The following is a 26,701-nucleotide window of genomic DNA, read 5'->3' as shown; positions in this document are numbered from 1 at the left end:
CCACCCACTGGTGATACATTCATACATTTCCCATTATAACTTCTTATGTCATCCATAATGTACACTAGTGAAAGCAACTGCTGCCCTCCACCCAGCAGTTTACTATCCTGTATATCTAAGAGCTGCACGTGGCCCTCCAGAGGTTAAACCCCCAGCTAGAGATCATCTCCCTCAGTGTTCGCGTCTCAAAGGCGACAACAGTGAACCGATATGTTCAGGCTACGGTTTGATTTGGGACGTGCACTGAAACATAACCTGGCTAGAAATCAGATAAAACACATTTTAATTCATAAATGATATACTTTAAAAACATTGTCCTGGGAGAAATGTAGGAATTTCCACGCAGGTGCATTCCTCAACAACACGCGGCTGCCCCCAAGCGGCGGCGTTGTAGAACTACATCAGCAAAAAAGCAGAGACTCTTATTTTGAAATACTGTTCTCTCCTCGCTGCTGCAGGAAGCAAAACTTGCAACGCAGTTCATCACAAAGTATAAATGTTTATTTAATTGGCAATTTTATAGACAAATGCTGAGTTTACACATCGAAAGAATCGGCTTACATTTTTGAAAACGACTTAGAAATTGACAAAATAAAAAACCCACCGTAAAGACAGACACTATTCACAACAGGTTGACGTTTCCATTCCATATACAGTTTGAGTTATAACATTCAACACCATATATACAAAGCTCAAATTAAAATCATTAACTCTCAGGTTGTGCGACTGTTGAGCAAAAGGCGAGGGCTGAAGCCTTCGCTCTCTGTTTAACAGCAGAGTGGTTAAGGCAGCGGGGTCGTTGACCTCCAGAGGATCTCTCCGTGTCACATGATCAGACTCAGTCAGATAGGCGGCGTCGCTCAGTGGGGGAGCCCTGCTCACATCCAAAGCGTTCAAAGATTACACACTTTATACACCTGTATACCGTACAGCTGCTATATGATCTGAAAACAGCCGGCCGACTGACTTTAAAAAGGCACCTTTGCTGAACACGGGTTCAGCAACAATGCAAACGGGAAGTGAGTGAGGCAGACGGAAAAAAGGCCAAACATTCAATTCCATTTGAGAACACAAAGACAGAAATGTAATATATATTTATATTTGTGCTGCACCTGTGAACAACACTTGAGAAACCATCATTGAGAAGCGATAAAAATAATCCAGTGAGTCCATGTAGGAATCCATCAAAAAGGTGCCTAAAGTCTTAGTCGCGTTTCAGAGCTGCACGAAGATCAGAGGTTTTCCAGTTAAAGGTTCAGCTGTTAGACATCAACTAAAAAGCTAAAAAAATGTGTGAGGATTGGGAGAAAGGAAGAGTAATGGCCTACATGGTAGTAATTTATCTATTTAATGGCATTTTTGTCCATTCAAAATGTCAATTTGTGATTCTTGCATGTATTTTCATTATTTTCCTTTGACCTGAGCTAGTTTAATTTTCTCATTTCAGGCACAATGCAATTTATTTTCCTAATTTCCTTTTGGCTTGTGTGTATCAAATGGATTGTGCTCAATTTTAAGATTCAATCCAATTAAATTGGTTTTCATTTACTACATAATAAATAATACGATTTGGTGGTTGAAAGTTAAAAGTTGCTTTGGGTTTTTTGTTTTTTTCCGTTCCATGATAAACAACCGAGTTATTATAAAGCTCCATTAGATCATTTTGACTGATAAGGCAAGTTGTGTCTTTAAAAAAGGAAAGTGCATCGACTGAATGGCCCACGGCCGACTTACACACACACACACAGAACAACGAGAATATTCACAGAAATAATCGCCCCATTCAAAATAAAATACCATCTCTCCATTTGAAATTGGTAAACACCATTGCCATTGTTAATAAATTAAAAGGTTCAGCAGTTCACATTCATCAGCTGGTTGTGTGTGTGGATCTGTGTGCAAGAGTGTTCTGGTAGTCAAGTTCTAGAGTTCACGACGGTCACTGTCGGCCCGTGGCGACTCTGAGGAGCTCCAGGTCTTTGCGCCTCTGAGCTGCGGGTGGCGTGCAGCCGTACGCCTCCAACCCCAGAGGCACATACCGCTCCTGCAGGCCCAGGAACTCGTCCCCCTGCCCGGCTTGTAGCGAGACCCACGGAGGGGGTGAGGAACGGCCCTGGAAGCCCCAAAGTGCCAGACTTTCTGAGAGAGGATGAGAAAGAGAAACTTTACTCCGAAACACAATCACTCGACGGACGAAGAAAGGAAAAGCGAGTGGGATGCTTGTCACTTATCTGGATTAAACACAGATTTGCACTTCAATGGCACTGATTTATGGTACTTTTGTAGTTCGACTATGTTGAGGAAATGTTACTTCCTGTATTCTTGTTGTTCTTAGTTTGTACTCTAGGTTGAAATGCACTTATTGTAAGTCGCTTTGGATAAAAGCGTCTGCTAAATGACATGTGATGTAATGTCACTAACCTTTACTGTGCAGATCTGCAGCCTTGGTCATACCAAAGGAGACCAGATATGGTGCGACAGCAACCAGGCCCTCTGGTTGACCTCGTGTGGCCATGAGCACGATGGACCTGTGGAAGAAACAAAACACTTCCGTAAATGAGGCAAGAAGATGCACAACTCTCACCTCCTGGGCCGCCGGTCTCAGATACTGTGTGTCCGATGCTGTTGTGTGAGCGGCGTGGACTGATTTTCCCTGGCTCACCTATTTGGTATTCCAGTTTTCAGGTACTGTTCCATCTTGGCGTCCATCTTGGCAAATGAGGTTTTCTTGGTGACTTTCCCAGAGCAGGCGTCCACCGAGACCAGGAAGTACCCGGGCTGTGAGAAGGGCATGGTCACCTCATTCACCTGGCAGGCAGCAGGAAACCAAAGGGTTCAATTCAACCCGATTCACAAGTTCACGTTGTGGATGCGGTGAAGCGTTCGGACCGGAGCGCTCACAGTAATGAAGGAGCTGTTGTCTCCTTTCTGCTGCTCTTTGCTGCTGAGAGACTTGACCTGCGTCTGGAGGTAGGAGGTCCACGGCTCACTGGAAAACACAAGCTGAGACCGACACGCCGGTCAGCCATGGCGGTCGGTGTTTTAATGCAGATCAACAGACATCATCTTGAACGTAGCAACGCGTACCTGTTTGGCACCACATCCTTTGCATGGTTGAGTATTGAGGGCCGGCATAGGGACCACTGCTGAGGGGGGCTTGTGGTACTTGGGGTAGGCCTTGGATGTACAGTTACAGGTCTGCTTAGAGGACGTGGTGGCCATCACTTTCACTCTTTCACAGCCTTTTGCCGAACAGTAGCTGTGCCCATCGCGGCCATGCCGGGCCCGAAGGTAGAGCCACAACAACCTGGGTGAGAAGAAACGGTTTGATTTAAAGTGTGATGCAATCGGTGTGAGAAAGATGACCTTTGAGTCAGGAATACATTTTAAGTCAAACTTTAAACACACACTTTCTTCTCGAGCAAACTGGACAAGAGGTTTGGACTTTGAGTTTGTTCTCACCCAGCAGTTTGGTCAAAGTAGTACTTCCTCTCCATCGGCCTCTTCTCCAACTCCACGAGGGAGACCGCGGTGCCGTAATCTGTGAGGTCATCAAAGGTGTTGCTTTGTCTGTCGTTGATGTCGGCCATAATCTGAAACATGGTGTCTGATGGGTAACAGAGTCCCACCAGCACCCAGTCATCCCTTAGTGGGGGAGAGAAAGAAGAAAGAAAGAAAGTGTCAAACAAAGACCATTTAGAACTATTAAGAAGGTTATGACAATGATTTATTACATCAGGTGTTTCTGCTCAGAATAGTTATGTGATAAACACAAGTCTTGTTTTTTAATGGCTTTCTTAGAGGGAAATATATATATTCTCATTATATCTGAAAATAGTACAGAAATCTAGTGACTTGCAGAAGCCGTAGTCACACACACACACACTCATGTTACTCACTTGTCGAAGTTGATGAGCGAGAGGACCAGCTCTCTGGGTGCAGGCCCGCTCCAGTGCATCGTGTAGCTCTTGCTCATCATCAGGATGGGCTGGTACTGCTGAGACAGCGCCCCCTGGCTGCTGATACCTCTCAGCACCAGAGGAGCAGCGGGGTATTCGTCTCTGCTGATGGATAACCGGAGGCTGGAGGATCCCTGGGTCTGGATGTACACCTGAAGGAGAAGAAGATGTGGCGGAGCGCAAGTGTCAAGTAGAGTGCACATTTTACATTCGCGGTCCAGAGCAACGAGAACTGGGGGCCATGCTGTACCTGGGAGTAGCGGCCGCTGCATATCACTCCACTCCACTGGTCCTTAGACACACAGCCCGGGTGTTGGATCAGGTAGTTGTCTGCTCGGCCGACGTAGGCGTCCGTGTAACCCGTCACCGACCCGTCCACGTCGTGGAAGATGGAGTTTTTGTCTCCGTCCAGGTCGTTCTCTTCGAACCACTGACCCGGGCGGCCGAAGAACGTCCGCAGACCCACCTGAGGATGTGATGTGCAAAGTGTTATTTGCACATTTGTTTTGGCACTATATAAAATCAGGCTATTATTAAGCACCACACCTTTGTCAAATATTTGCTAAGGACACAGAGGCTATTTACTGGAATTGGAAATGTTTACTTTATGTCTAGGATGAGTTTTACAATTAAATTATCTGATTTAATAAGTAGAAGATAAACACAAATGTATATATTTACCTTTTAAATGTATTTAATTAGTAACATATAAATAAAAGCAGAGCACTGTTCACCACAAGATGGCATCAGTGATTTACAATGTTTTTCCACAAGCTCCACCCAGACAGAAGGAAAAGAAATGTCTCTTTTAAATTAATGCTTTAAATAACTGCCAACTCTAATCTGAGTTGTGATCTAATTAATATGAGGGGATGATTAATGGGGTGAAGACCAAACAGGAGCTCATGGACCAAATGTACCAAGACAATGGACACATACAATACGTAGAAAATAACTATGTTCATAACGAGTGTATTCTTAACAGCAGTAAATCTGCAAAAACAGGAACAAAAACACAACAAAGTAAGAAGGATAAAGAGGAAGGGAAAAAATTTTGTTTAAATTACTAAAATACAATGTTGGTAAACCAGATCAGAGGAGTCACATGGGCAATGACCTCAAGGTCAAACACAACAACTTGGGAGTGAAACTTGCACCTTAAGTCATTGGCTATCATTATTATTATCATAGCTATAATAGGCTAAACAAAAGCATGACAATGTAAACATGCCATTCTACTGGAAAATTAATATGCATGCCAGTATAACGGCTCTCAACAGTAACTTTTATTTTGACCCTCAGAGTTAAGAGGTTCATGTAGTGCACTGCATTTATCTTTGTAATTCTAATATTTAAACTGTGACCAAATAGTGTGCGTGGATGTGAGAAATGGATCTTTACTCACAGTGGAGTGAAAGTTGAGCTGGGACAGATTATTTTGTGGGGTGAGCTGCCAGGTGTTCTTCAAGTTGAATCCAACTGCGCTGGTATAACGCTCCGGCGTGGGGATGAATCCCCGGAACGTACTCTGAGTCAGCCGCACCGGACCGTCGTAGATCTGGAAACCTCGGATTGGGAAAGTCCTTCAGAGGGGAGGGGGGAGGAGGCGGGACAAAGGACAGCGTGAATAAATGAAACACACCCTTTGTACTTTGCCTCAGTCAAGCAAACAATTACTTTGTATTTTGTTTTTAATTTTCTAATAATGAAACTATGTGGAATGTTTTTTTAAATTCTAAACGAAATTGTTCATCTCTTTTAGTGGAACTATCTTTTCGCTGGGAGAAAAAATAAAAATGTCTTAATTATGAAAAAAAAAGAGTGACAACAGCTCTGGCAATAATCACGATGACGACAGCCGACCCAACTGTGAGCCAGATGTCACAGCTCGGTCAGGGAGCCTGTAAAATGTCTTCAAAGCTGAACACAGTGGTCACAAACTGGAATAAACTCGAGTTCTTGAGCAAGAAGGCGGCTCTTAGCCAGTCGCTTGTTTATGTTTATCTACTCTTGTATAATATAATGACAGAGAAAGACGAGAGCACCAGAGGGGACATAAAACTCAAAACTCCCATTAGGATTGCCGACTCACTCAGACATGCAGCATGGAGACTACGACTTCTCCGAATGGAAGACTGATTTAAAACATCGTCGGTGAGGAAACACCGTGAGTGCTTTCATTGAAAGGCAAACCAGATGGATTTTTGACAAGACTAATAGTGAGATCTTAATATGTTCCCTTCCAAAGATCAAAAGCTCAAAAATAATGGGAGAGATTGGGGACATCTGGATGAAATGAATGGGAACTATGCGCCAACAAATCCTCTCCTTACTGTTAAGTAATCAAAAGCTCCAACGAGTAATCCCTTTCTCAAAACCACACGTGTTGCCACCAGTTCTTCGTAAACTGAAATATAACAGGAGGGAGGTAAGTCAACACAGAACTTCCTTTCACAGGCACGTCTCCGGCTTAAAGCGGCTGGAGCAGCCTGCGCTGTCCAGCTGTCCGGCTGTCCGGCTACCTGGTGGCCTTGCTGTCTCTCTCACGTTTGTTTTTCCGGCATATTTTTCTTTGCAAACTCCTCCAAAAACTTGGTTTATTTCAGATTTTCCCTCAATTCCTCGCATACATCTTCCCTCCTTTCATCAACTCATCCCTTCCTCCGTTTGCTCCCCCTCACCTGTTTCTCGGTAGTGTCCTCATCTTAGCATCAGCACCTCCTAAGCCCCAGTATTTATTCTGCCCTCCGTTGGTTCCTCGGTTTCGGCTTTCACCCACGAACAGAGACCGCGTGACCTCCTGGCTGGACCCTTCATCCTTAGGGTAGCTGCCATCACTGGAGGACGAGAAGGAGATAAAGACATAAAGAAATGTATATTTAATACATTTGTTAACATGCACATATTGACGACTTTGCAGGAACAATATTTGTTCATGTTTATACTTTTCAATGGATGAAAGAAGAGAAGAAAGTGCATGAAACTCAATGATCAGTCAAGAGATGTGAAAGGAAAGAGTCTGCTATCTGCTCAGCGGCTGATTCAGAAATACACACCTGGCGAAAGACAGTCCAACACCATTGTCTGCAAACCTGTTCAGAGAAAGATCAAATGAATAAGTCGTATAATAGTATGTCACTAATCGATGAGCATGGTATTGACCAGTTATGGACCTAATTGATAGGAATTATAAGAGGAACTGAAACTGGGCACTTGGCAGATGATGGACATCAGGCTCCGGATGTCGTGAATTAAGTTTAACACTATTTAATGTCAAGAAGTGTAAACAAACAATCAGAGCGATATTTCCCCAGTCCAGAGTCTTAGTCCCAGAATCAGCCAATCAGCTCCTCTCAAAGGTAGTTCAGCCTCTAACACCTTCCTGTTGGATAAAAGTCTGCTATCAAAATGGAGAGGTCAAAGGTCACGACCCCCGGGTCAAAACGTCACTTCCGGTCAAGTCTCTAAAAATGTATTTTCACAATAAAAGTCCCGTCTGTTATTGTCACTTCACGGGCTTCAACCGGCTTCCACAATCTGAAATACTAACTAACATTCACTCTCATGAACACACATTAATTATTTCCATTTACATTTGCATAGAGTAAACAGTCCCCCTATGCTTCATAACACATTCATAACAATATCAATATTCTCCCTAATGTTTCCTATTATAATATCTTTCTATATGTATTAATTTAAAGCTCAAGACCACAGAATCAAAATAAACTATTACAAGCTAACAGAATGCAAAAGCTGGATAGGTTTATATAGTGATTATATATAATCATGACCTCCTACAAAATAAGAGAAACCTAACGTGTGCTCAAAATTACGGCAGAAAATAAAAACTGATCCGTCAATCAATGGTTTCCAGCTTTGAACATAAAGTTGGGTCAAATAGTAAAAAACAATAAAATAAATCATAAACATTCACAATAGTGCGGTGGGATCACGTTGTATTGCATTATAAATATGTCAGTTCAGGTTTTTATGACGACATTGTGTTTTACTCTCCCCCCCAGTACTCCATGCTTGTGAGGACTTTGCATGAATCACATCATGATGACGATGAGTCATCTCACCCAGAGTCCTTGATGACGATATCGCCCCCCCGGATCCACGCTCCCAAGTCGTTGTTCTTGAAGGAGATCAGAGTGTCGATGACCGCCGCCACCCGCGGACGGCTAGGGTCGGCATCCTGGTGAGGTCGGAATCTGACAAACGCACGTAAACACACGCGTTTCTTTATATAACCCACACACCAGAGACAAGAGCTACAGCCATCTGTATATATATATATGTATATATCCTTGGTGGTACTCAATTCAGACGAGTATTCATGCTCTGTATACATACCATATCCTCTAATGTTATAACATTCTGGCTGCTAGAATATTTATTGGGTCCTTGTCTTGGACCAAAGTGTTAGTGGAGGGGAAATATTAAGCTGAAGGGGTCGAGAGACGAAAAGGTCTGTGGAGGACATAAATCAGAGGGAATACTTTGGAACTATCAATATCCCTCTTTAAATATTAATACTTAGTACACATTTCAACATACACACACGGAGAGACAGAGAAAGAGAGAGAGGAGAGAAGCCAGCAGCCTCAGTGGACATGCAAGATATTTTCCGTCCACGAGGGCTGTATTTGGGCCGGCGAGTGGAAACTGTATCTGTGAGGCCTTGTTTTCTCTGTCAACACAGACCCGACAGGCCTTCCACTAAAATGCAGCAACAGAGCGTAAAGCCATCTATCTTTACCTGTCAATGGCCATAAATAACTTAATTCACACATTAGTAAACAACAAATACTGTGATATTTACATAGCGTAATTGTACGCTATGATGCCTACGGTCACTCACTTCATCCCCCTGACAGGATACAGATAAACACTTGGTGCACTGTACAGTAAAGTATGATATACACGTCGGTTGTAGGTCACTCACAACTTACGCACACGCACAGCCTTCAAGAAAAACTATTACTAACTTTTGAAACTTTGCAAATGAGTGATAGTATACTTCCTCAAAATGTAAAAGGCTAGTACACACACACACACACCTGGCACCGTTCTCCAGACACAGGTATTCCCGGGGGTCTGCAGCACTAGCATTCGTGGTCTTCACTCCTTTATCAATGAACAGCCCAGCCTGGGAAGATGGAAATATGATTATAATAAAACGGCAGAAGTTTTCCTTCAGACCTAAAGAAACCTACGACACCAGACATCAGGTTTTACGATCAGCAGATGGATTTATTCGTAGTTTTACGAATAAATCCATCTGCTGATTGTAAAATCTTTTAGGAAGCAATTTAATTGATCTGTATAATAACTTGTATAGGCTATAATCTATTCATGTAAATCGACCCGTGTAAGCAAGTTCATGCTACCCGATTATAGGTCAAAAAATGGTTGAAATAGCCGTGTCCGACCCTTTTGTACTTTGGGACCTCCGATACACTTTTTTTTAAATTTACTTAATAAATCGTCAAAATAAGCTCGGAATCATTACTGTACATGAGCCTCATGCGTGTATCCGTGCTTTTGTAAAATAATCACTTGAGCAGTTAGTCCTTATTCATAATAATGAGCCGTGAATTTGCAGTTTACTATAATGGTTATAATCAGTTGTTTCTTTGTGAGCTCTTCGCGGCCGAGAGGACATGACGATACACATCAGAAGCATTAAAGTCTCATGAACTTCTGTCCCGCACCAGAATTGGATTTCCTCCCGTCGGTCCTGATTATGCAGAATGACAAATGCCAGAACTGTTCAATCGATAAGTCACCAGTCAGCCCGTCTTCACGTCGACTGCTTTTGGTTTGTAAAACGTGTAAACAGAAACCGGACCAGAACTAAAGTACAACCATGTAGAATTTATTTCCGTGGTAACGGAATAAATGGTCCAAACTACAGGTGTGAAAGGCCCCTGAAACTAAAATGAGAGATCCTGTGGATGTGTTTCTGTTGGACTGACGGCTGGTTTATTTTACAGTGTGGGACCTGAGGCAATAATAAATGTACTAAATTTAACTGAGTTAAATAGTCACTGCTGTGCAGGGTACTGTGGAAACTATGAAAGGCACTAAACAGAATTCCTGTAATTAATGTATCATGTGTATGAGCATGCAATGTATATTTACATAGTCTACAACATATGGATTAGTTTTGTAGGTTTAGAAAATAAATTGTAAAATAAATGATAGGAAACATATTAAATGTCTGTGTGTACATGGAAAGCTGCTCAGAGTTGGTCCCTCAGGTATAAGAAAGGTAATACTCTGAAACCTCTGGGCTCCGTCCTCGAGAAGAGAGGCGGCTGTGGTCGGGCGGAACAAAGAACTTACAGTTCACCTGCCTGACTTGTCATTATACAACAGAGCGCTATTGTAGAGTCTACACACTCCTCTGTGTGTCTCTGTGTGTGTGTATGTGTGTCTCTTTTTTCAAGAATCAAGTGCATAGGCATTAACTTGTTGTTGATTAAGTTATGATCTGTTTTTTTCGATAAAACTCAGATGCAGAGAGAGAACAGACCGAGAGGCTTGGCGACTGCTCTGCTGCCCTGTTTATGGAAGCGAGAGCTGTTTATGGAAGCGAGAGCACTAACTGAACGGAGACGACAATAATAAAATAAAAACAACTGATAATCTCGTGTGATGATACCTTAAAGTTGGAGTGGACGCGGTTGTTGTAAAATATCCCCAGGGGAGTGAGCTCTGCTTTGGTCTCTGGTACCAGCCCATGAGAGCTTCCGGTGGAAGCGCTGTGGAACACAAACCATATGCCAGCATCCTGGAGCAGGAAGGAAGAAAGAGGAGGGGAGAAATCATGTTCTTGGTACAGCTTGGCAACATCAGGAATTTCATTATCTGGGGTCATAGGCGCATCATCTGTAGTCAGAGCATTAAAGAAACATACATCACAAGTATGTGAAACTGGGCCGGATGTTACACAGTACTTCACGTGGGTTAAGCCCTCCAGAAAGAATAAAGTTCATATGAGCTCAACGGTTCATTAAAGGTGGACGGTTCAATAGATATGGATAGACAACCTGAATTTCATAAGCATACCCCCACACAAATATTTAGTACACAGCCCTCCCCACTGGACCTCCACACGGTTTGTTCCAAAATTGAAAAGATACGCGACGAGTCTTCAACTCCAAGAGCGTCATCTCCCCATGTTAATGTTCCCCTTTCTAAACCTGTCCTAAATCCCATTTTACTGGTGGGTAAATTCTTAGTGAGCATTAATATGTTCATGTTTCATTATATAACTCCGATGTTATTACCTGAGAACCAGCAGCTGCATTGCTGATGAGATTGTTGTTGGGGTTGGAAATCCAGAATGTTGACACTGCTCTGGATAACACAACCACACACACACACACACACACACACACACACACACAACACAAGCAAAACAAATGTTCATTCTGTTACAGAGGCACCTTCCTGGGTCTCGTTACGACATAAAAACATCCCGTGGTGAGTAGAAGTTGTTATTGCATGGATAAAACCACCCTGCTAATATCTCTCTCTCTCTCACACACTCACACCAAACTGCAGTATCTCTTTCACATGGACCCTGTCAAGTGTCAGTGTGGGGGACCTGGTGAGTGTCACCATACTCTGAGAGGAGACTTACTTCTAAGTAAGATTTAAAAGTGGCACAAATCATTTGTGTTCATTTGGCCCAACTGGACAGTCGTCAGTATCTAGAATATTTTCAAATACAGATATCAAGATACTTGGCTTATTCACAGCTGTCAGGGTTTGGCAAGTGCCGTTAACTATCATCTGTCATTGCAATTAAGCAATCGTCTTGTGCTTAAAAAGATCCCAGGGTGTTTGTATTGCAACTGTTGTTGGTGGATGGATTGTATATTAAAAGGTATACTAACAAAAGTAGCCTCTTCTCTTCAATGCAATAAATGAACCTCCACGTGTACATGCTGACAGTTCATAGAATATGCATTTCATCTATGAACCGACCGAGTAAACGCAGCTTTAACATGGATCTGTTGCGTTAAAAACAGTATTGTGAAGCGATAAAGTCGTAATCCAGAGTTCTCAACTTGCAGTGTTTGCTGAGCAATACACTGCAAATATTGGGAAAGATGCTCTTGATCCCCAAACTAAGGCCCGCGGGCCGGATACGGCCTGCCTCCACATTTGGCCCCGCCCCCTGAACAATACCAGAGACGCATCATGATTTATTTTTCAGTCTGGCCACGCAGATCCTAGACTAGCCGCTGTCAAGTAGAACGGAATTATGGCGAAAAGGTTAGGTAAGAGAAACATGGATTCAGAATGCATGCGAGTCAGAGATTCTGATCTGACAACGAAGCTAAACTTTTACCTGGTAAGAAGAACAGGAAGTTAATGTTCAATACACTTTGTTTCTGTGAAGAACCCAGAGAGCGGTATTTGGTTATTATTTATTTCATAAATAGTGTTATTTATTTCCTGACTTTTTTTTGTGAAGATCCCTGAAAGGGTTTTTAATATTTGGTTATGTGGCTTTCTGGAAAACAATACATGTTTACATTTAGGCACCCTGTGATCGTCTCACTGTTTCTGTTACAAACTGACCCCGCCCCCATCAGAGAAGGGAACAGTGATGTGGCCCTCACAGGAAACAGTCTGGGGACCCCTGCTCTTGATCATGGTGCAGAAACTGGCATTGTCTTTTGTCCCTTTGCGCTGCGTCTCCAGCCTGAGACGCCCAGTCACTTTCCTCATCTCTTACTTGCACTCGGTGCTGGGCGAGGGAGTGTAGCCGCTGTAGACGTTGTCCCTGATGCTGGTGCACAGGGTGTCGTTGCGGTCGGTGGGCAGCAGAGTCCCGGGTCGAGTCAGCAAGCCCAGGTTGTGGTAGAAAGTGTTGCGCTGCTCGATCCCGTCCTCCAGGAAGAAACAGTGACCCAACGTGTCGTAGCCGATGGTGTTCTTCACCTGGGTCAAAGAAACAAGATACCAAAAAAGAGAAAGAGACAAATCGGGATTTTTAGAGCATAATTCTTGACAGAAGAGGAAAATAAATACAGATTTAGAGCAAGTTTAGCCTTTACAAGGAAGAGGTAGATTGCACCAAATGGAAGAATGCAGGAAATGCGAGGAACAAGCGAGGAGAAACGACGTGCGCGAGTCCATCTTGGAATCAGCAACGACTCTCAGGACAACGCAGCGCGGTCCGACTGCTCGGTGCGCCTCTGAACACTCAAACGTCCTGAAATCAGTTCCTACAAAAGGACTTTTTAAAAGTTATTGTTGAGAAGGGAGGCGTCGAGACAGCTCAAAGAAGATACACGAGAAGATTCACGCGGCCATTGCGCAAGAATGGAAAGTCAAACAATGTCATCCGAAATGTAGTCAACTCCATTCCCTCCATTGCAGAAGGAAAGAATACTTTCAATCCAATTGGCTCGAGGACAAAAGTGAATCCATTATCGTCCAGCGTGAAGAGGGTCAGGCACACACACACACACGCACGCACACACACATTCTTGCAGCCGTCTTTCTTCTGCCCTCGCAGACATTAGAGACTTCCTCATGGCGCATCCTTTACTGACCAGCAGGCCGTTGGTGGCGTGGATGGTGAGGCAGCGGGAGAAGGAGTGGTGTATGGAGAGTCCGTCCACGTAGGTGGGCTCCCTGTAGTCTCCCTTCTGGTCCACATCCCCGCACATGTGGAAGTGGAGGGGGTAGTGGCCTCGCTCCGCCTGTTGGCCCATGTTCTTCAGCTCCACGTGGGACAGATGCACCGACGAGAAGTTAGCAAGGATCTACCGGTGAGAGAGAGAAGAGGAAAAGAGAGGCCAGCGTGGAGGATAAGTCGCCGTGAGAAAAGGTAGCCAGTAAGAAGAATGAGCGATGATACACCGCTTAAGTCAAAACACCAGGTTCTTATTGGGCTCCACAGTAAACTGTCTCTCCACTCTGGTCCAATTATAGGTTGAGATGTACAATTCTCCCCACGGGACATGAACTGTAGCTCTGTTGACATCATGCTCCAGTAAGTATAACTGTGCCAAAACCACTGATGTTTCTCTTGATTAATAAGTAATGGGAGTTATAGAAGTACTTAATAAAAGGCTAACCATAAATGCAAACATGCAAAACAAGCAATGGACCGAAGAGCAAATGAAGTTAAACATGAATGAATAATAATAATCCAATACAGATATGATGTACAAATCTCCCTATGAGGTCTTTTAGTGAGCATGGCATAATCCACAATCTGGTTCCTGTTAAGGAAGTATTGGCCAATCCTCCACACACACACACGTGTTTTATCTGTGTCGAGATGAGGGAGTAAAACATATGCAATGGTGAGTGCCACGTGTGTGTGTGTGTGTGTGTGTGTGTGTTATGGCTCTGTTGCAGAAGTCTGCTAGTTAAGGGCTTGTGAGGAATCTCTTCAGAGGCAGGTTGCGTAACACAAGTCAATGGGCTTTTGTTGGGGACAGTTAATGTATAATAAAATAAAAAAAGTGTGTTTATTTTGTCAAACACAAAGGGGGGGGGGCAGTTACATGAATTTACGGAATCTTATTGTGTAATTTGCCATTAGTGTATTAAATCTGACCATCATTAACCCAAATAGTGTGAACTCATTGCCTGTGTGACATGTAGGTGACGAGGAGCTCCATTCACGACCGTGTTTGACCTGAAGTGTTCGTTCAGATTGATGTGCTGTGTGTCTTCTATATAAGAATGAGTCTGTCATGAAGAGAGGTGAGAAAGAAAAGAAACAAGAGAATGGGAATGAGAGAATTGTTTGTGCGTTGCATAAACTGAACTAGGACCATGAACAGCCCCTCTCATTTAGGACCGCATCCAAACAGAATGTATGATGTCTCTGCAGTATGAACACACACACACACACACACACACACACACTACTGCAGTCACAAAGATCTTGGATGAGAATGGAAAGTTGTTTCTCACTGAAACATGCAGACACATGAGTCAGCAAATACAGACATAAAGCACAGTTTAAGAAGAGCCTGTGCTGTAAACTCACACATGCACGCACACACACACACACACCTTAATGTGGCCCCCGAAGGTGTCGTGGTTGTAGAACTGGCACACGTTGTTTCCGTAGCAGGAGTTTTCCATTTCTCCGTAGATGAGAATGTTCCTGGAGAGCAGCGCCACCTCGGCCCGCATGTCGACCCCGTCGACGACCTCTCCCACGTGGCTGAACTGAGGCTTCCCTGAGGAGAACACACTCCGTGGTCATATTGTGCAACAAAGGGACTTCAATGGAGATAAATGTGGTGCTCGAAACATGGAAACGGTGGAAGTCGTCGCTCGGTACGATTCCAAATGGTAATTACTCACTGCATTGCATCTCATCCAAGTCAAGCAGGAAAGAATATGAACACGAGAGGAAATTGTTTAATTTGGCTGAAGACCAGAAGAAAAAAAACGTTGGCTTCAAATTCTCGTGAAGCCTTTCTCAGGTCAGACCTTTTCACTGAAATACCAGCTTAGTGTGCAATGTTAAAATAAATAGGAAGTGGCATTTAAGTTAAACTACAGCGTTTTATTTGTGGATATGGTGGGTTTGCAACTGTTAACCACAGGAAGTATGACGAGCAGCACGCACTCGAACATAAACCACGACCCATGCCCCAAAACCAGCCTACCAAAATAAGAGAAAATTAATGAAATACATATGAGAGACTAATAATCTGCTCTTCAGAGAGTACCCATACCCACAGGGCGCAGCTGCCAATGATAAGGCACAGCAGTAGTTCAGCCCTTCCTCACGGCCGCTACGCAAGATCTCGGCATGCATCCTCTTCAGGAAGGGAGTTGGTTGTCAACAGAGGAATGAGATTAGGATACATCTCCGATAGGGAGATGTACAAAACTAACTAAAAGATTGTAAGAGAACGACATGAGAGGAGCAGAGGAAGGCGGCTGTGAAGCAGAAGTGATGTTTTTAAATCCACTGAGGTTATTATAAGACACGGTCAATAAATAAAATAACATAAGCTGGCAATCTCTTTTAAAAGGTATTCCAATTACATCACCATACCTACCTTTCTCAACTACAGGAATAGAAGCAAATTATTGACTATAATGACAAATTATTGTTTTCTAACAAGCTTTCTAATATGAAATACGACTCTTCTTCCCACATATATTCCTTGCTTATTGTCCTTTAACACATTTTTCAAAATGATATCTGCAGTACAAAGTTGAGTTCAGACTACAAACCGCTCATTAGAAAAGGGACAGTCTCCCCAATATATAAACACACCACTTTTATGTATATTGCTACTCATCAATCTAAATTGTTTTGATGCGAGTTTTCTAGTTTGGTTGATGTCGGCAAACTGAGACTCTGCTTGTCAGAACTCTCCCTCACCTTGTATCCGGACCTGCGTGCTGTGGCAGTCAGAGCAGGGCAGCAAGGTAAACTCTTCAGCCTGGTGCATGGAGTAGTCTGTGCTGGCAACGACAATCTGATCCCCGGGTTGCCAGGTCTGCTGCACTTTGTCCTGCAGGTTCAGCACCACCTGGTCCACAGCGTCTACCTGGAAGCCAGATATGGGGAAACCTAAAAGAAAGGGGGGCATCGCACTTCATTTAAATGAAACATGGAGGACAAGACACTAATATAGTATGAAACTGAATACTGAGGCCGTCTTATTCTTGTTACCTTCGCATTGAAAATGCGGAAGGTAATGTTTTAATCGCTGTGTATTTATTTATATGTATGTTTGTTACTCGCATAACTCAAAAAGTATTAAACCGAATCGCATGAAATTTGGTGGGATGATTGGTTATTATCCGGGGGCCATTTGATTATATTTTGGGATTGATTGGGTCAAAGGTCAAGGTCATGAAAAGGTAAAAATCTTCTTTCTACCACAGCGCGGTCAATTTCTATCCAATTGGCATGCAACTAATGCCAACATGTTCATAATTCAATGCCCAATCTTGTGATATGCGAAGGTATGCGCTCTACCGAGTGCCCGTTCTAGTTAATACACATGTATTGTACCTAGCCATAAAGAATGTTACGGATGCTCTCTTCAAGGAAGAACAAGAAGCTGAAGTGGGTGTGTTCGTGCCTCACCCCAACCACAAACGGACAATTACAACACGGCCACAAAACCACGGCTACCCACTGAGGCACAGGAACGTCCTTAATGCTCAGGTGCAGCAGTTGGCATGCGGTGAACCTCATTTCTCAACCCGTCACCTTCCTCCAAACCCTTCACACCTCAGAGCGGGAGAAGCATGTCACTTCCAACCCGCAGAAGCCTGTGAATAACTACAGATGAAAAGCATCAAACTTTGTTCATGCCTTGTGTCATTGTGTGTGGGTCATCACAGCCCTCAAATGAACGCTGTGTGATGTCAACACTGAGCCGTGCGTGTTTGAACTGGTTTTGAGATCGACGCCGTGCCTCACCGTTCTTCCACTCGCTGTAGGCGGTGACCGAGAAGCCCACTCCGTCCACGGTGGTGAAGTTCTGTCGGGCCACAGCCCTTCCTCCCGTCTCGTGGTTCTCGTGTTCCCTGACGTCCTCCGAGCAGGACGCGTTCCCGCCGCCCACGACGGAGACCAACGCCCACGCCTCTCTGGACGGCGGAGAGAGACAGAAAGGAGAGGGAGTTCTGTTCAGACGGGACAGAGACGAGTTCCACAGCCTCATCGGAGGAAAAGTGATCAGGATCTCAGCCTTAAAGTCCAGATACAATCTTTGGATGATGAAATAAATGACATTGAACTCATCAACACTTTAATACGATAACATTCATTTCATCCTTTACGTGGCTCACACTTGCATGTTCACAAACATATACAAATAACCATTTACATTTATTACTTTCGCATTGAAAATGCAGAAGGTAATGTTTTGATCGCTGTGTATTTATTTATTTATTTATTTGTATGCGTGTTACTCGCATAACTCAAAAAGTATTAAACCGAATCGCATGAAATTTGGTGGGATGATTGGTTATTATCCGGGGACCATTTCATTAGATTTTGGGATCGATCAGGTCAACGTCATGAAAAGGTAAAAATCTTCTTTTTACCATAGCGCGGTCAATTTGTATCCAATTGGCAACTAATGCCAAAATGTTCATAATTCAATGCCTAATCTTCTGATATGCGAAGGTATGCGCTCTACCGAGTGCCATTTCTAGTTTACTTACAGTTTTGCTGAGAGGTGAATGCTAGTTCATGAAGCCTATTTAACCATAGTCTTGCAGTTTTGTTAGAAATATACAAATTAAAAGTTATAAATGAAAATATAACTTTGCACCAACCCATGACCCATTATTTGTGACAGATGGCCCAAACCATCATGTTAAACAATTTATAAATCGCTAATTAAAGGGATTATATAAAATAAATAAGGGCAGAGGATTTCAGGAAGGGTGTTCATCTGGCTCGGAGGAGTAACAGGCGGACGTGCCACATCCCAAACGTTGTCCAAAAACAGCTTTTGTTTAACTTTTGCTCCGGCCCTCCCTTCTCTCCCGTTGCAGACTTATTAGATTAGATTTTAAATGATAAAATATGAAGGAGGCTTAAAAATAATTTGAGCGCAGCAGTTTGAGGGCGAGGGTGTGGAAAGGGATTTGGGCGTATGACGTAAAACGAGACATGCAGCTTGAATTTAAAACATCATGTCCGTAGCTTCTTAAGCATTAATTATTTCCCTTTTTTCGGTGCCGTCCAAAAGAAAAACGCTGAACGTCTAAACTTTGTGATCGACCAGAGGAAAGCCGTCTCTGCAGAAGTCTCTTCTACACTCGGCATGGCTTGGCCTGCTCCACATCGAGTAAACAACCCCACACTCAGCACTCCAGCTCCATTTGGCCACTATGATGGACCTGCAGTAAAACAGAAACAAAACAAACTATTCCTTGGAGAACCATGGTCGGGAATAATTGAAATTCACAAGAAATTAATCAAAATGATATTTTGAGCGTCTTTCTTTAAAAAACATATTAATTATTTCAAACTTTGCGTAAATGACCATGTGATTATAACACATGTCCATGACTTATCCAAAACTGTTATGATTTAAGTTTTTTCCATGACTTTTCCAGGTTTTCCATGACCGTACTGTGATACACAAGCAGGATGTGTCATTACAGTGTGTGGCTGTTCTGATTGCTGGTTGTTTCAGTTTCCTTTCGCCCCATCCTTGTTCTGATGGACACCAGCATGGTAACAAGCTCTCCGCTTTACTGGAAACCGCTAAAGCGAGGAAGAAGTGAATTCCCTGCACACCAGCGTGGACGTGTGTTTGTGAGCGAGCGCTCTCCTCAGACACAGATAAGAGACTGAGGCAGGCGCCAACCATTTAAATGTGGCAGGAAGGACGGTTGACACCCTGAGAGACATTTATTATTCCATGATATTTGGAGATTATAAAGATAAAGAGGTTCACTAAACATGCTGTGGGGAACCCGGGTACGAATGACTTTACAGCAGCGACATAAAATAACAAATGAAACGAGCCCAATTAGTTTCCCTGTATGCCCCAGCTACGTTTGTCTCCAACACGTCATAAACTTAATCGTTATGCTCAATCCTATAGGTTATACGCCTTTACCACTAAACTCTCGGACTAAAACCCCTCAGCCGAACAATCTGTGACTTTAACGAGACATTAACCGGCGTGTTCGCTCATAAATGCGTGCTGTGCGTTTCCACAGAAAGCTAAGATAATAATCTCCACTCCAATAAATGTTGAATAAGAGAGGGCACACCATTAACGTATTGGTAACCGCACAAGAACCTCTGAACATGCAAAGAGCTAAATCATCGGTTTCATTTGAGGGGATTAGTTTGAAGACTTGCGTAATGGGACACGGGACAATCTGACATAGCTTGTGTTTTATTTAGTCGACCTAGGGCTAAACTCAGCCACTGAACAGAAGAGCTAATGTCATGTCAAGTTAAAATCCAATGTTCTCACTTTATGAGCTTAAAGAAAGCATGAACCCATGTGAAGCCTTCAGTATCCGTCTTCACTATCCGTCTTCAGTATCTGTCTTCAGTTTCTGTCTTCAGTTTCTGTCTTCAGTTTCTGTCTTCAGTTTCTGTCTTCAGTTTCTGTCTTCAGTTTCTGTCTTCATTATCTGTCTTCATTATCTGTCTTCAGTTTCTGTCTTCAGTATCTGTCTTCATTATCTGTCTTCATTATCTGTCTTCAGTTTCTGTCTTCAGTTTCTGTCTTCAGTTTCTGTCTTCAGTTTCTGTCTTCAGTTTCTGTCTTCATTATCTGTCTTCATTATCTGTCTTCAGTTTCTGTCTTCAGTATCTGTCTTCAGTATCTGTCTTCAGTTTCTGTCTTCAGTTTCTGTCTTCAGTATCTGTCTTCAGTTTCTGTCTTCAGTATCTGTCTTCAGTATCTGTCTTCAGTATCTGTCTTCAGTTTCTGTCTTCAGTTTCTGTCTTCACTATCTGTCTTCACTATCTGTCTTCACTATGTCTTGAGTATCTGTCTTGAGTATCTGTCCCTTTGCAGGACAGATTCAATATTTTGTATTGCCAAGTTTTTTTACAAATCATGGAAACACTAACCATCACCACATTCTCTGGTACGCGCTTCCTTTTCTGGAAGAGTGTGATGTAATAAAAACAGGAAGAGGAATAACTAGGAACAATTAGCAGGAAAATAACAAATCGGAAAATAAAAATACATTAAAAAAGAGGACATTTTCCAGGGAAGAGTAACAGGATACAGAACGCTAGTATATGCTAAGCAAGTGAGGGATCTCACGTTAGTGGAGAAAAGAAAAAACACAAAAAAACATCCTTATCAGCTCCAGGAGAGCAAGAACAAACAGAACACTCCCAAAGACTTGCACAGACACCGTGGAGAACCACCAGACTCTCCAAGGGCCGGCAACATGGGGCACGACGCACAAACCGCTCGCACAAGTGTGCAGAACTTTAACCCGTATTGACAAATCGGCTTCACCTGTATTTGAGATCGTAGACAAATCTGCTGCCGAGCTTTTCTTCGATGGCCTTCTTGGTTTCCTCCAGGAGGCTTTTGACGGCAGAGTCTCCGACGGCCAGCGTGACGATGCGGCCCGCCGGCAGCGCGCGCAGCAGCCGGGTGAGCCGGCGGCTGTCGTTGCGAGACTCGTGCGTGTCGTAGCGCTCGGAGAACAGCATCTCCGCCGTGTCCTGGTCCACGACGCGCAGGTTGATGCCTCTGCTGAAGTTCCGCTGGAAGGCGTAATCGCCCGCGGTCAGGCCGGACGCCGGGACGTTTCGGGTGAGCAGCGACCAGGAGACTGTCTCTGTGCCGTGGAGCTCCAGGGTGCCGCCCCGCGTGACCCCGATGAACTTGCGGCCCATGCCGGGCGCTTCGGGGTACGCCTCGTCGTCCGAGCGGCCCACCAGGACGATGGTGGCGCGAGAGCGGTAGCGACATTTGGGAGCGCCGATGTGAAGGGCTCCCCCGTCTTCTATCAGGATGTGACGAGTTCTCACGGTTATGTTTTTGGAGCCGTCGGCATTGTCTGCGAAAACTACTCGACCTGTGAAAAAGCAGCACAAAAGAAATGTGAGAAATATATATATATATATAGTGTTTCCCCATGGTTTACAGCTTCAGTGGGGCGGGACTAGTGCCGCTGCTCGCCATGTTGGTGCCCTAAGCTTGACTCCTTCACGATGCCCCCCCCCCCCTGAGATAGGAAAGGGACCCACGGCGAGCGGCGTCGACGGGTGCTAGTGGGAGTGTGCTCACCTGTGTGACACACGCCGGCATCGGAGCTCTGAGGCGCGCGAGACGGAAAGCCGAGAAGTGTTAACGCGACACGTAGAGACAGAAATGACATGCTGTTGTGTAGAGACGATCAATAACAGACGACTGTTTAGTTTGATAAAAGAACAAAGATGTCTTTAAGAGAAGGACCTTAAATTACTTCTGCTGTAATTTGGCGCTATAGAGAAAATTACAGGGTGGCGGGCGGAGATTTCAGGGGGGCGGGCCGCCACCCTGATAGAATAGTAGGGGAAACACTGGATAAATATAAATATTATATATATATATATATATAGTGCTGTATTCTACATCCATAAGCTGAACTTTATCTGCTGAGCAATGTCACTTCTCAAATGTGATCAACGTGAATCAACTTTACAAGTCAAAAAGCCATTGAACAAAGCGTGCCGTTGACATGCTCACCTCCTGACTGGATGGTTAGTGTCTGGAAGGTGGCGGAAGCATCCAGGCGAAGCAGATGTCCCCTCCTGACAGTGACAGCCGTGTCTGGTTGGTGACCCGGCTTCCAGCTACTCAGTGACGGATTGTGGTCCGGACAATTCTCTGCAGACACGACCAATCAGTGACAGATTACAGAAGCTCATCGTTCTCATTCGACAGGGATATCACAAAACACAGAAGACACACGTGCAGCAAGTTGAGAAGAGAAAAGAGACATAGAGAATCATCAGCGATGCGTAATACTGACCGTCTAACACGTCTCCGACGGAGAGGCTGAAGACGAGGATGAGGGTGAGGAGGAACGCCCCGGTCGACACTCCGAAACAGATCAGCGTGTTCTTCCTTTGCCGGAGGCGCTGCGCCCGCTCCCTGCGCTGGTTCTCCTCCGACAGGTTGAAGGCGGCTCGCCGCGTCGGCGGGGGGCCGCGAGGTTTCACGGGCGGGGGGCCGCGAGGTTTCACGGGCGGAGGCGGCGGCGCTTTGGTGGGCGGCGGCGAGCGGACCGGAGCCACTCGCCCGGGGACGTAACCCGGAGACCTCTGGTGGTTGCCGTGGCGCGGCGCCACGAAGACCGGGAAGCGGCTCGGGCCATCGCTCGCCGGCATGGTACAGGTGTCTGCTACCTGAGAGAGAAACATCTGGATTAAAGAGTTTTGAAGTACCTGCAAACACCGACTGCCGACGGATTTCTAGGTCACGTCTGAAGTTGAAAGAGCAGAGTCATTCTGTGACGGCAGCCAGAAACAGAGGAAGAAGACACTAAAAGAGATATATAGAGAGTAAAAACCGTCGCAGGTGAAGGAACCCAACAGGATGATTCTGGGGAAACAAGTAATAACCCGTAAAGCTTTGAACTTGAGCAACTTCAGGATCTTCAGGGTCTTAAAAAGACGAGTAAACTGTTCGCCTCCTCGGGCAGAGTGACCTCCGCCGCTCTCGTCCACAGAAGGAAAGGAGGTTCTGGATTACGGTCTCAACGTCACTCAGACTGTGTTAACGCAGCAGCAACAGATGCCACCAGTTACACAGGGAGGGAAGAGAGGACGCTTCACTCCACACAACCGGGGGAGGCGGCACGGCATGATCTGGACACAGGAGGGTCATGTGGACACACCTGCACACATGCAGGGGAAAGGAAATGACACTGCAGGAAAAAAAGGCTTCAAGAGCACTTTTTCTTTTACACAAACACGCCTCTGGAACGACAGTCCGGCGGCCACGACGGAGCTTCAGAAACACAGAGTCAGCAAGGTCAAACTTTCACAGTTTCTGGCCACAAGACTCGATAAAGGACCCAGTCGTGAGAGGTTGTCAAAGAGCAAAACTGCTCCTTTAAAACGAAGACGTCGTGGCTTTAAATCACCCGAGTGTCCGTCGTTGCCTCACGCACTCGAGCAGACGCGCACACTCCTGTGCCGATCCACAGACACACAACAAACCATTGTCTCGCTTGGCCAATTAGTCATCATTTGAGCCCGGAGCACAACGAACCTCTTCAATTCATAAACAAAGGGATGTACAATCAAGTGCTGCTCAGCAAGGGCTCAGCCATGTACGTAGGCCACCATATAAGCCTGGCCAGCGCAGCAGTCCCCCCCCCCCCCCCCACTTCACCCTGAATCGTCCCATGACTGCCTCTTAACCATTCTTTTAAAGATTCTATCAGATAATTCCCAATATTTACCTAAACGGGAATGTCATCAAGAAAGGCTTATTACGCTTACTTCTGATGCTCTTATTCTCCTGTGAGTCCTGTGATGGGACGATCCCCGAAGCATCAGGCTTTATAACTTCCATCTCAGTCGTCTGAGATAGAAGTTAAAATTGTTTTTAATTCACATTCCTCACCATCAAAAAGGGCCCTGGCGGTCCTAACCGACCTATCGCAGCACAAGAAGCGGTGTCCTCATCCCCTTGGTGTGACTCAACGTCTGGACACTCATCACACAGAGTCCATGTTCTTTCATATAATGGACATGGGAATCACTCATCTCCTCCCTCGCTCTCATATTTTCCTGTTTCAGAGCTACTGAATAACACCAAGCAGATGCTGTGGGGAACACTGGGAGTGGGAGAGACCGTTGCAGATTCCTCAGCCTGTACTTTGGAAGATGACACATGTAACAAACAGTCAGCCAGTGCTCCCCAAAGTAACTCCAACCCATCAGCGAAGTCACGACCTGCACTGGGATGGAGGTGAAATGAAAACGCGTTAAAAAGGATTTGATTGCATGACTCGTGTTGAATTATTTATTACCTTCGCATTGAAAATGCGGGTTATGTTTCGATCGCCATGTCTTTATGTATTTGTATGCGTGTTACTCTCATAACTCAAAAAGTATTAAACCGAATCGCATGAAATTTGGTGGGATGATTGGTTATTATCCGGGGACCATTTGATTAGATTTTGGGATCGATCGGGTCAAAGGTCAAGGTCACGAAATGGTCAAAATCTTTTACCATAGCTCGGTCAATTTTTATCCAATTGGCATGCAACTAATGCCAAAATGTTCATAATTCAACGCCCAATCTTGTGATATGCGAAGGTATGCGCTGTACCGAGTGCCATTTCTAGTTTATTTTAGTTTTAGCCCGAAGTGACTCCTTCCACCCCACGATAAAGAAACTGCAGCGTTGGCGTTATTTGCTTGAAGAGCCCCGCCACCGGGCAGTCTGTCACCGGCGGGTCGCCATGAAGAAAGACACGTAAAAAGTGACATAAGTTAACTTAGAAATGTTAAAGCAGACGTCCATTGAAGGGGCTTCTCTCCACGTTGATACGGTACCGGGGGACGTAACGTGCGCGGCACGCGGCTCTTAACCGGTAGCGAGGACACACACACAAAACGCTTTAATTGACACGTTTTACCAGTTAACACACGCAAGAAGAAACTCTTCACGAGAAAACCCTGTGGATCCTCTCCGCCCCCACCGGCTGACAGACAGACAGACAGACAGACAGACACACGGTGTGCCGTGAGACGGTCGGTACCGTTGGCTGTGCTGCTCCTCTCCCGCGCGGTCCATTAGCCGTTAAAAAAGCCGTTGAAACCCCGGTGTTACGGTTAAAGAAGCGCCCGTGTTAACTGGCGACTTTGAACCAACGCGTCCGTTGTTGCCGTAGTTACAGGCAGCCGTTGGAAATACGGAAAAGAACACGTAACGTCACGGTAGCCGCCCTCGTGAACATCACGTTGTTTGACGTGTATAAGTAGATATTATTAAGTATATGGGAGCGGTTGACACTTCATTTACTAAATTAAACCAAGCGGCATTCGCGAAAACAGCTATACGTGAAAAGTCGCCGGTTAACGGGGTCGCCTGTAAAACCGGAACACCGGTAACGGCGAGACGAAGGAAACGCGGCCTCACCCTCTCGAGTTGGCTTTCCGTGTCCCCCTCTTGATGAAGGTGACTTCTTCCTCACATGGTGGTTGTTTCTGCCGATGGGCTGTCGTCGGTCCGTCGGGCAGCCACCCCCCACCACACCGCCACCCACCGTCCCACGGAGAGCAGGCGCGGCTTGCGAGGGCGGAAGTGATGATGCGTTCACAGTCCGTCGGAGAATCAAGGAGGCGCTGAGAGAGTAAGAAGAACACATGATAAAGATTAGCGGCACTACTTGAGGCGTGGTGCCATATCCGGGGTCAGGATTATTTATTTTTTTAGACACCAGTCATGATTCAACATTTAAAAAAAACGCATTTCTCCACCCTCAGAAAACGTAGACGAGACACAGTTTTATTTTGATTTTTCACATTATTCATTCAGCAAAGTGGTGTGTTCCATCTTCTGGACATTTTATTCCCCATCAAAATAATGTACAGCCTTATCCAAAGTATAGTATTTGTGTTTCACTCTTGAGTGTGTAAGTTTGTTTAAAATACACAAATTCCTTGAACTGCTCTCTTTTACTCTGTGCACACAGTCCTCTCTGTAAGCATACATAGCACATACAACATACTCAGGAGTGGACAATTATGTTAATTAATTTATATTTAATGATCTTTTATGCAATCTGTTCACTATTACCCTCTTTTCTTTTCATGGAGTGAGCACCATTCGATGTGTGTTTGTCATGTGTGGTCACGGTTGTCGCAGCAAGAGAGGACCCAAACGCCGACATTACTGCACAAACTATTTAATTACAAAAATCACAGACCAGACCAGACAGGAACGACAAAAACGCGGACCAAACAGTACGAAGCCACACTAGGAATGAGACGAACAGGGTTTACATACACAGGCAGGAAGAGGTGATTGGACAACGGGGAACGAGACACAGGTGAACACAATGAGGGCGGGACCAGCAATCACACAGAAGGAAACAATCAGGGCCAGGGCAGCCAATCACAGGGAGACGACACAAACTCCAGGTCATGACAGTGTTGTTCTCTCTGTGTGGTCCTCTGTACCTGGATACCATGTGTACCAAGACATACAGCTGGAAATGACTGTATGAAAATATATATTGTTACGTTGTTGAAAATTAAATAA

General features: G+C 44.7%; 1 protein-coding gene across 1 annotated transcript; it reads right to left on the bottom strand.

Moving 5' to 3' along the window:
- Nucleotides 1-479: 479 nt before the first annotated feature.
- cemip2 (cell migration inducing hyaluronidase 2) lies at nt 480-25,725 on the bottom strand. The gene is made up of 24 exons (XM_056418436.1): nt 25,577-25,725; nt 22,452-22,827; nt 22,166-22,306; nt 20,945-21,512; nt 17,410-17,579; nt 16,357-16,548; nt 15,024-15,193; nt 13,544-13,756; nt 12,721-12,926; nt 11,261-11,330; nt 10,633-10,761; nt 9,026-9,114; nt 8,045-8,176; nt 7,016-7,051; nt 6,641-6,796; nt 5,365-5,542; nt 4,210-4,425; nt 3,900-4,111; nt 3,463-3,645; nt 3,088-3,307; nt 2,902-3,003; nt 2,663-2,808; nt 2,422-2,528; nt 480-2,139 (listed from the first exon to the last, which is right to left on the bottom strand). Exons 2-24 carry the CDS (start codon nt 22,807-22,809, stop codon nt 1,940-1,942), a joined length of 4,194 nt encoding a protein of 1,397 aa, XP_056274411.1. The 5' UTR covers nt 22,810-22,827; nt 25,577-25,725; the 3' UTR covers nt 480-1,939.
- Between the last annotated feature and the right edge of the window lie 976 nt (nt 25,726-26,701).

Source organism: Pseudoliparis swirei, chromosome 7 (assembly GCF_029220125.1).
Source record: "Pseudoliparis swirei isolate HS2019 ecotype Mariana Trench chromosome 7, NWPU_hadal_v1, whole genome shotgun sequence".
In the NCBI taxonomy this organism is placed as follows: Eukaryota; Metazoa; Chordata; class Actinopteri; order Perciformes; family Liparidae; genus Pseudoliparis; species Pseudoliparis swirei.
The sequence above is the reverse complement of the archived record's forward strand: the minus strand, read 5'-3'. Positions and strand labels throughout refer to the sequence as shown.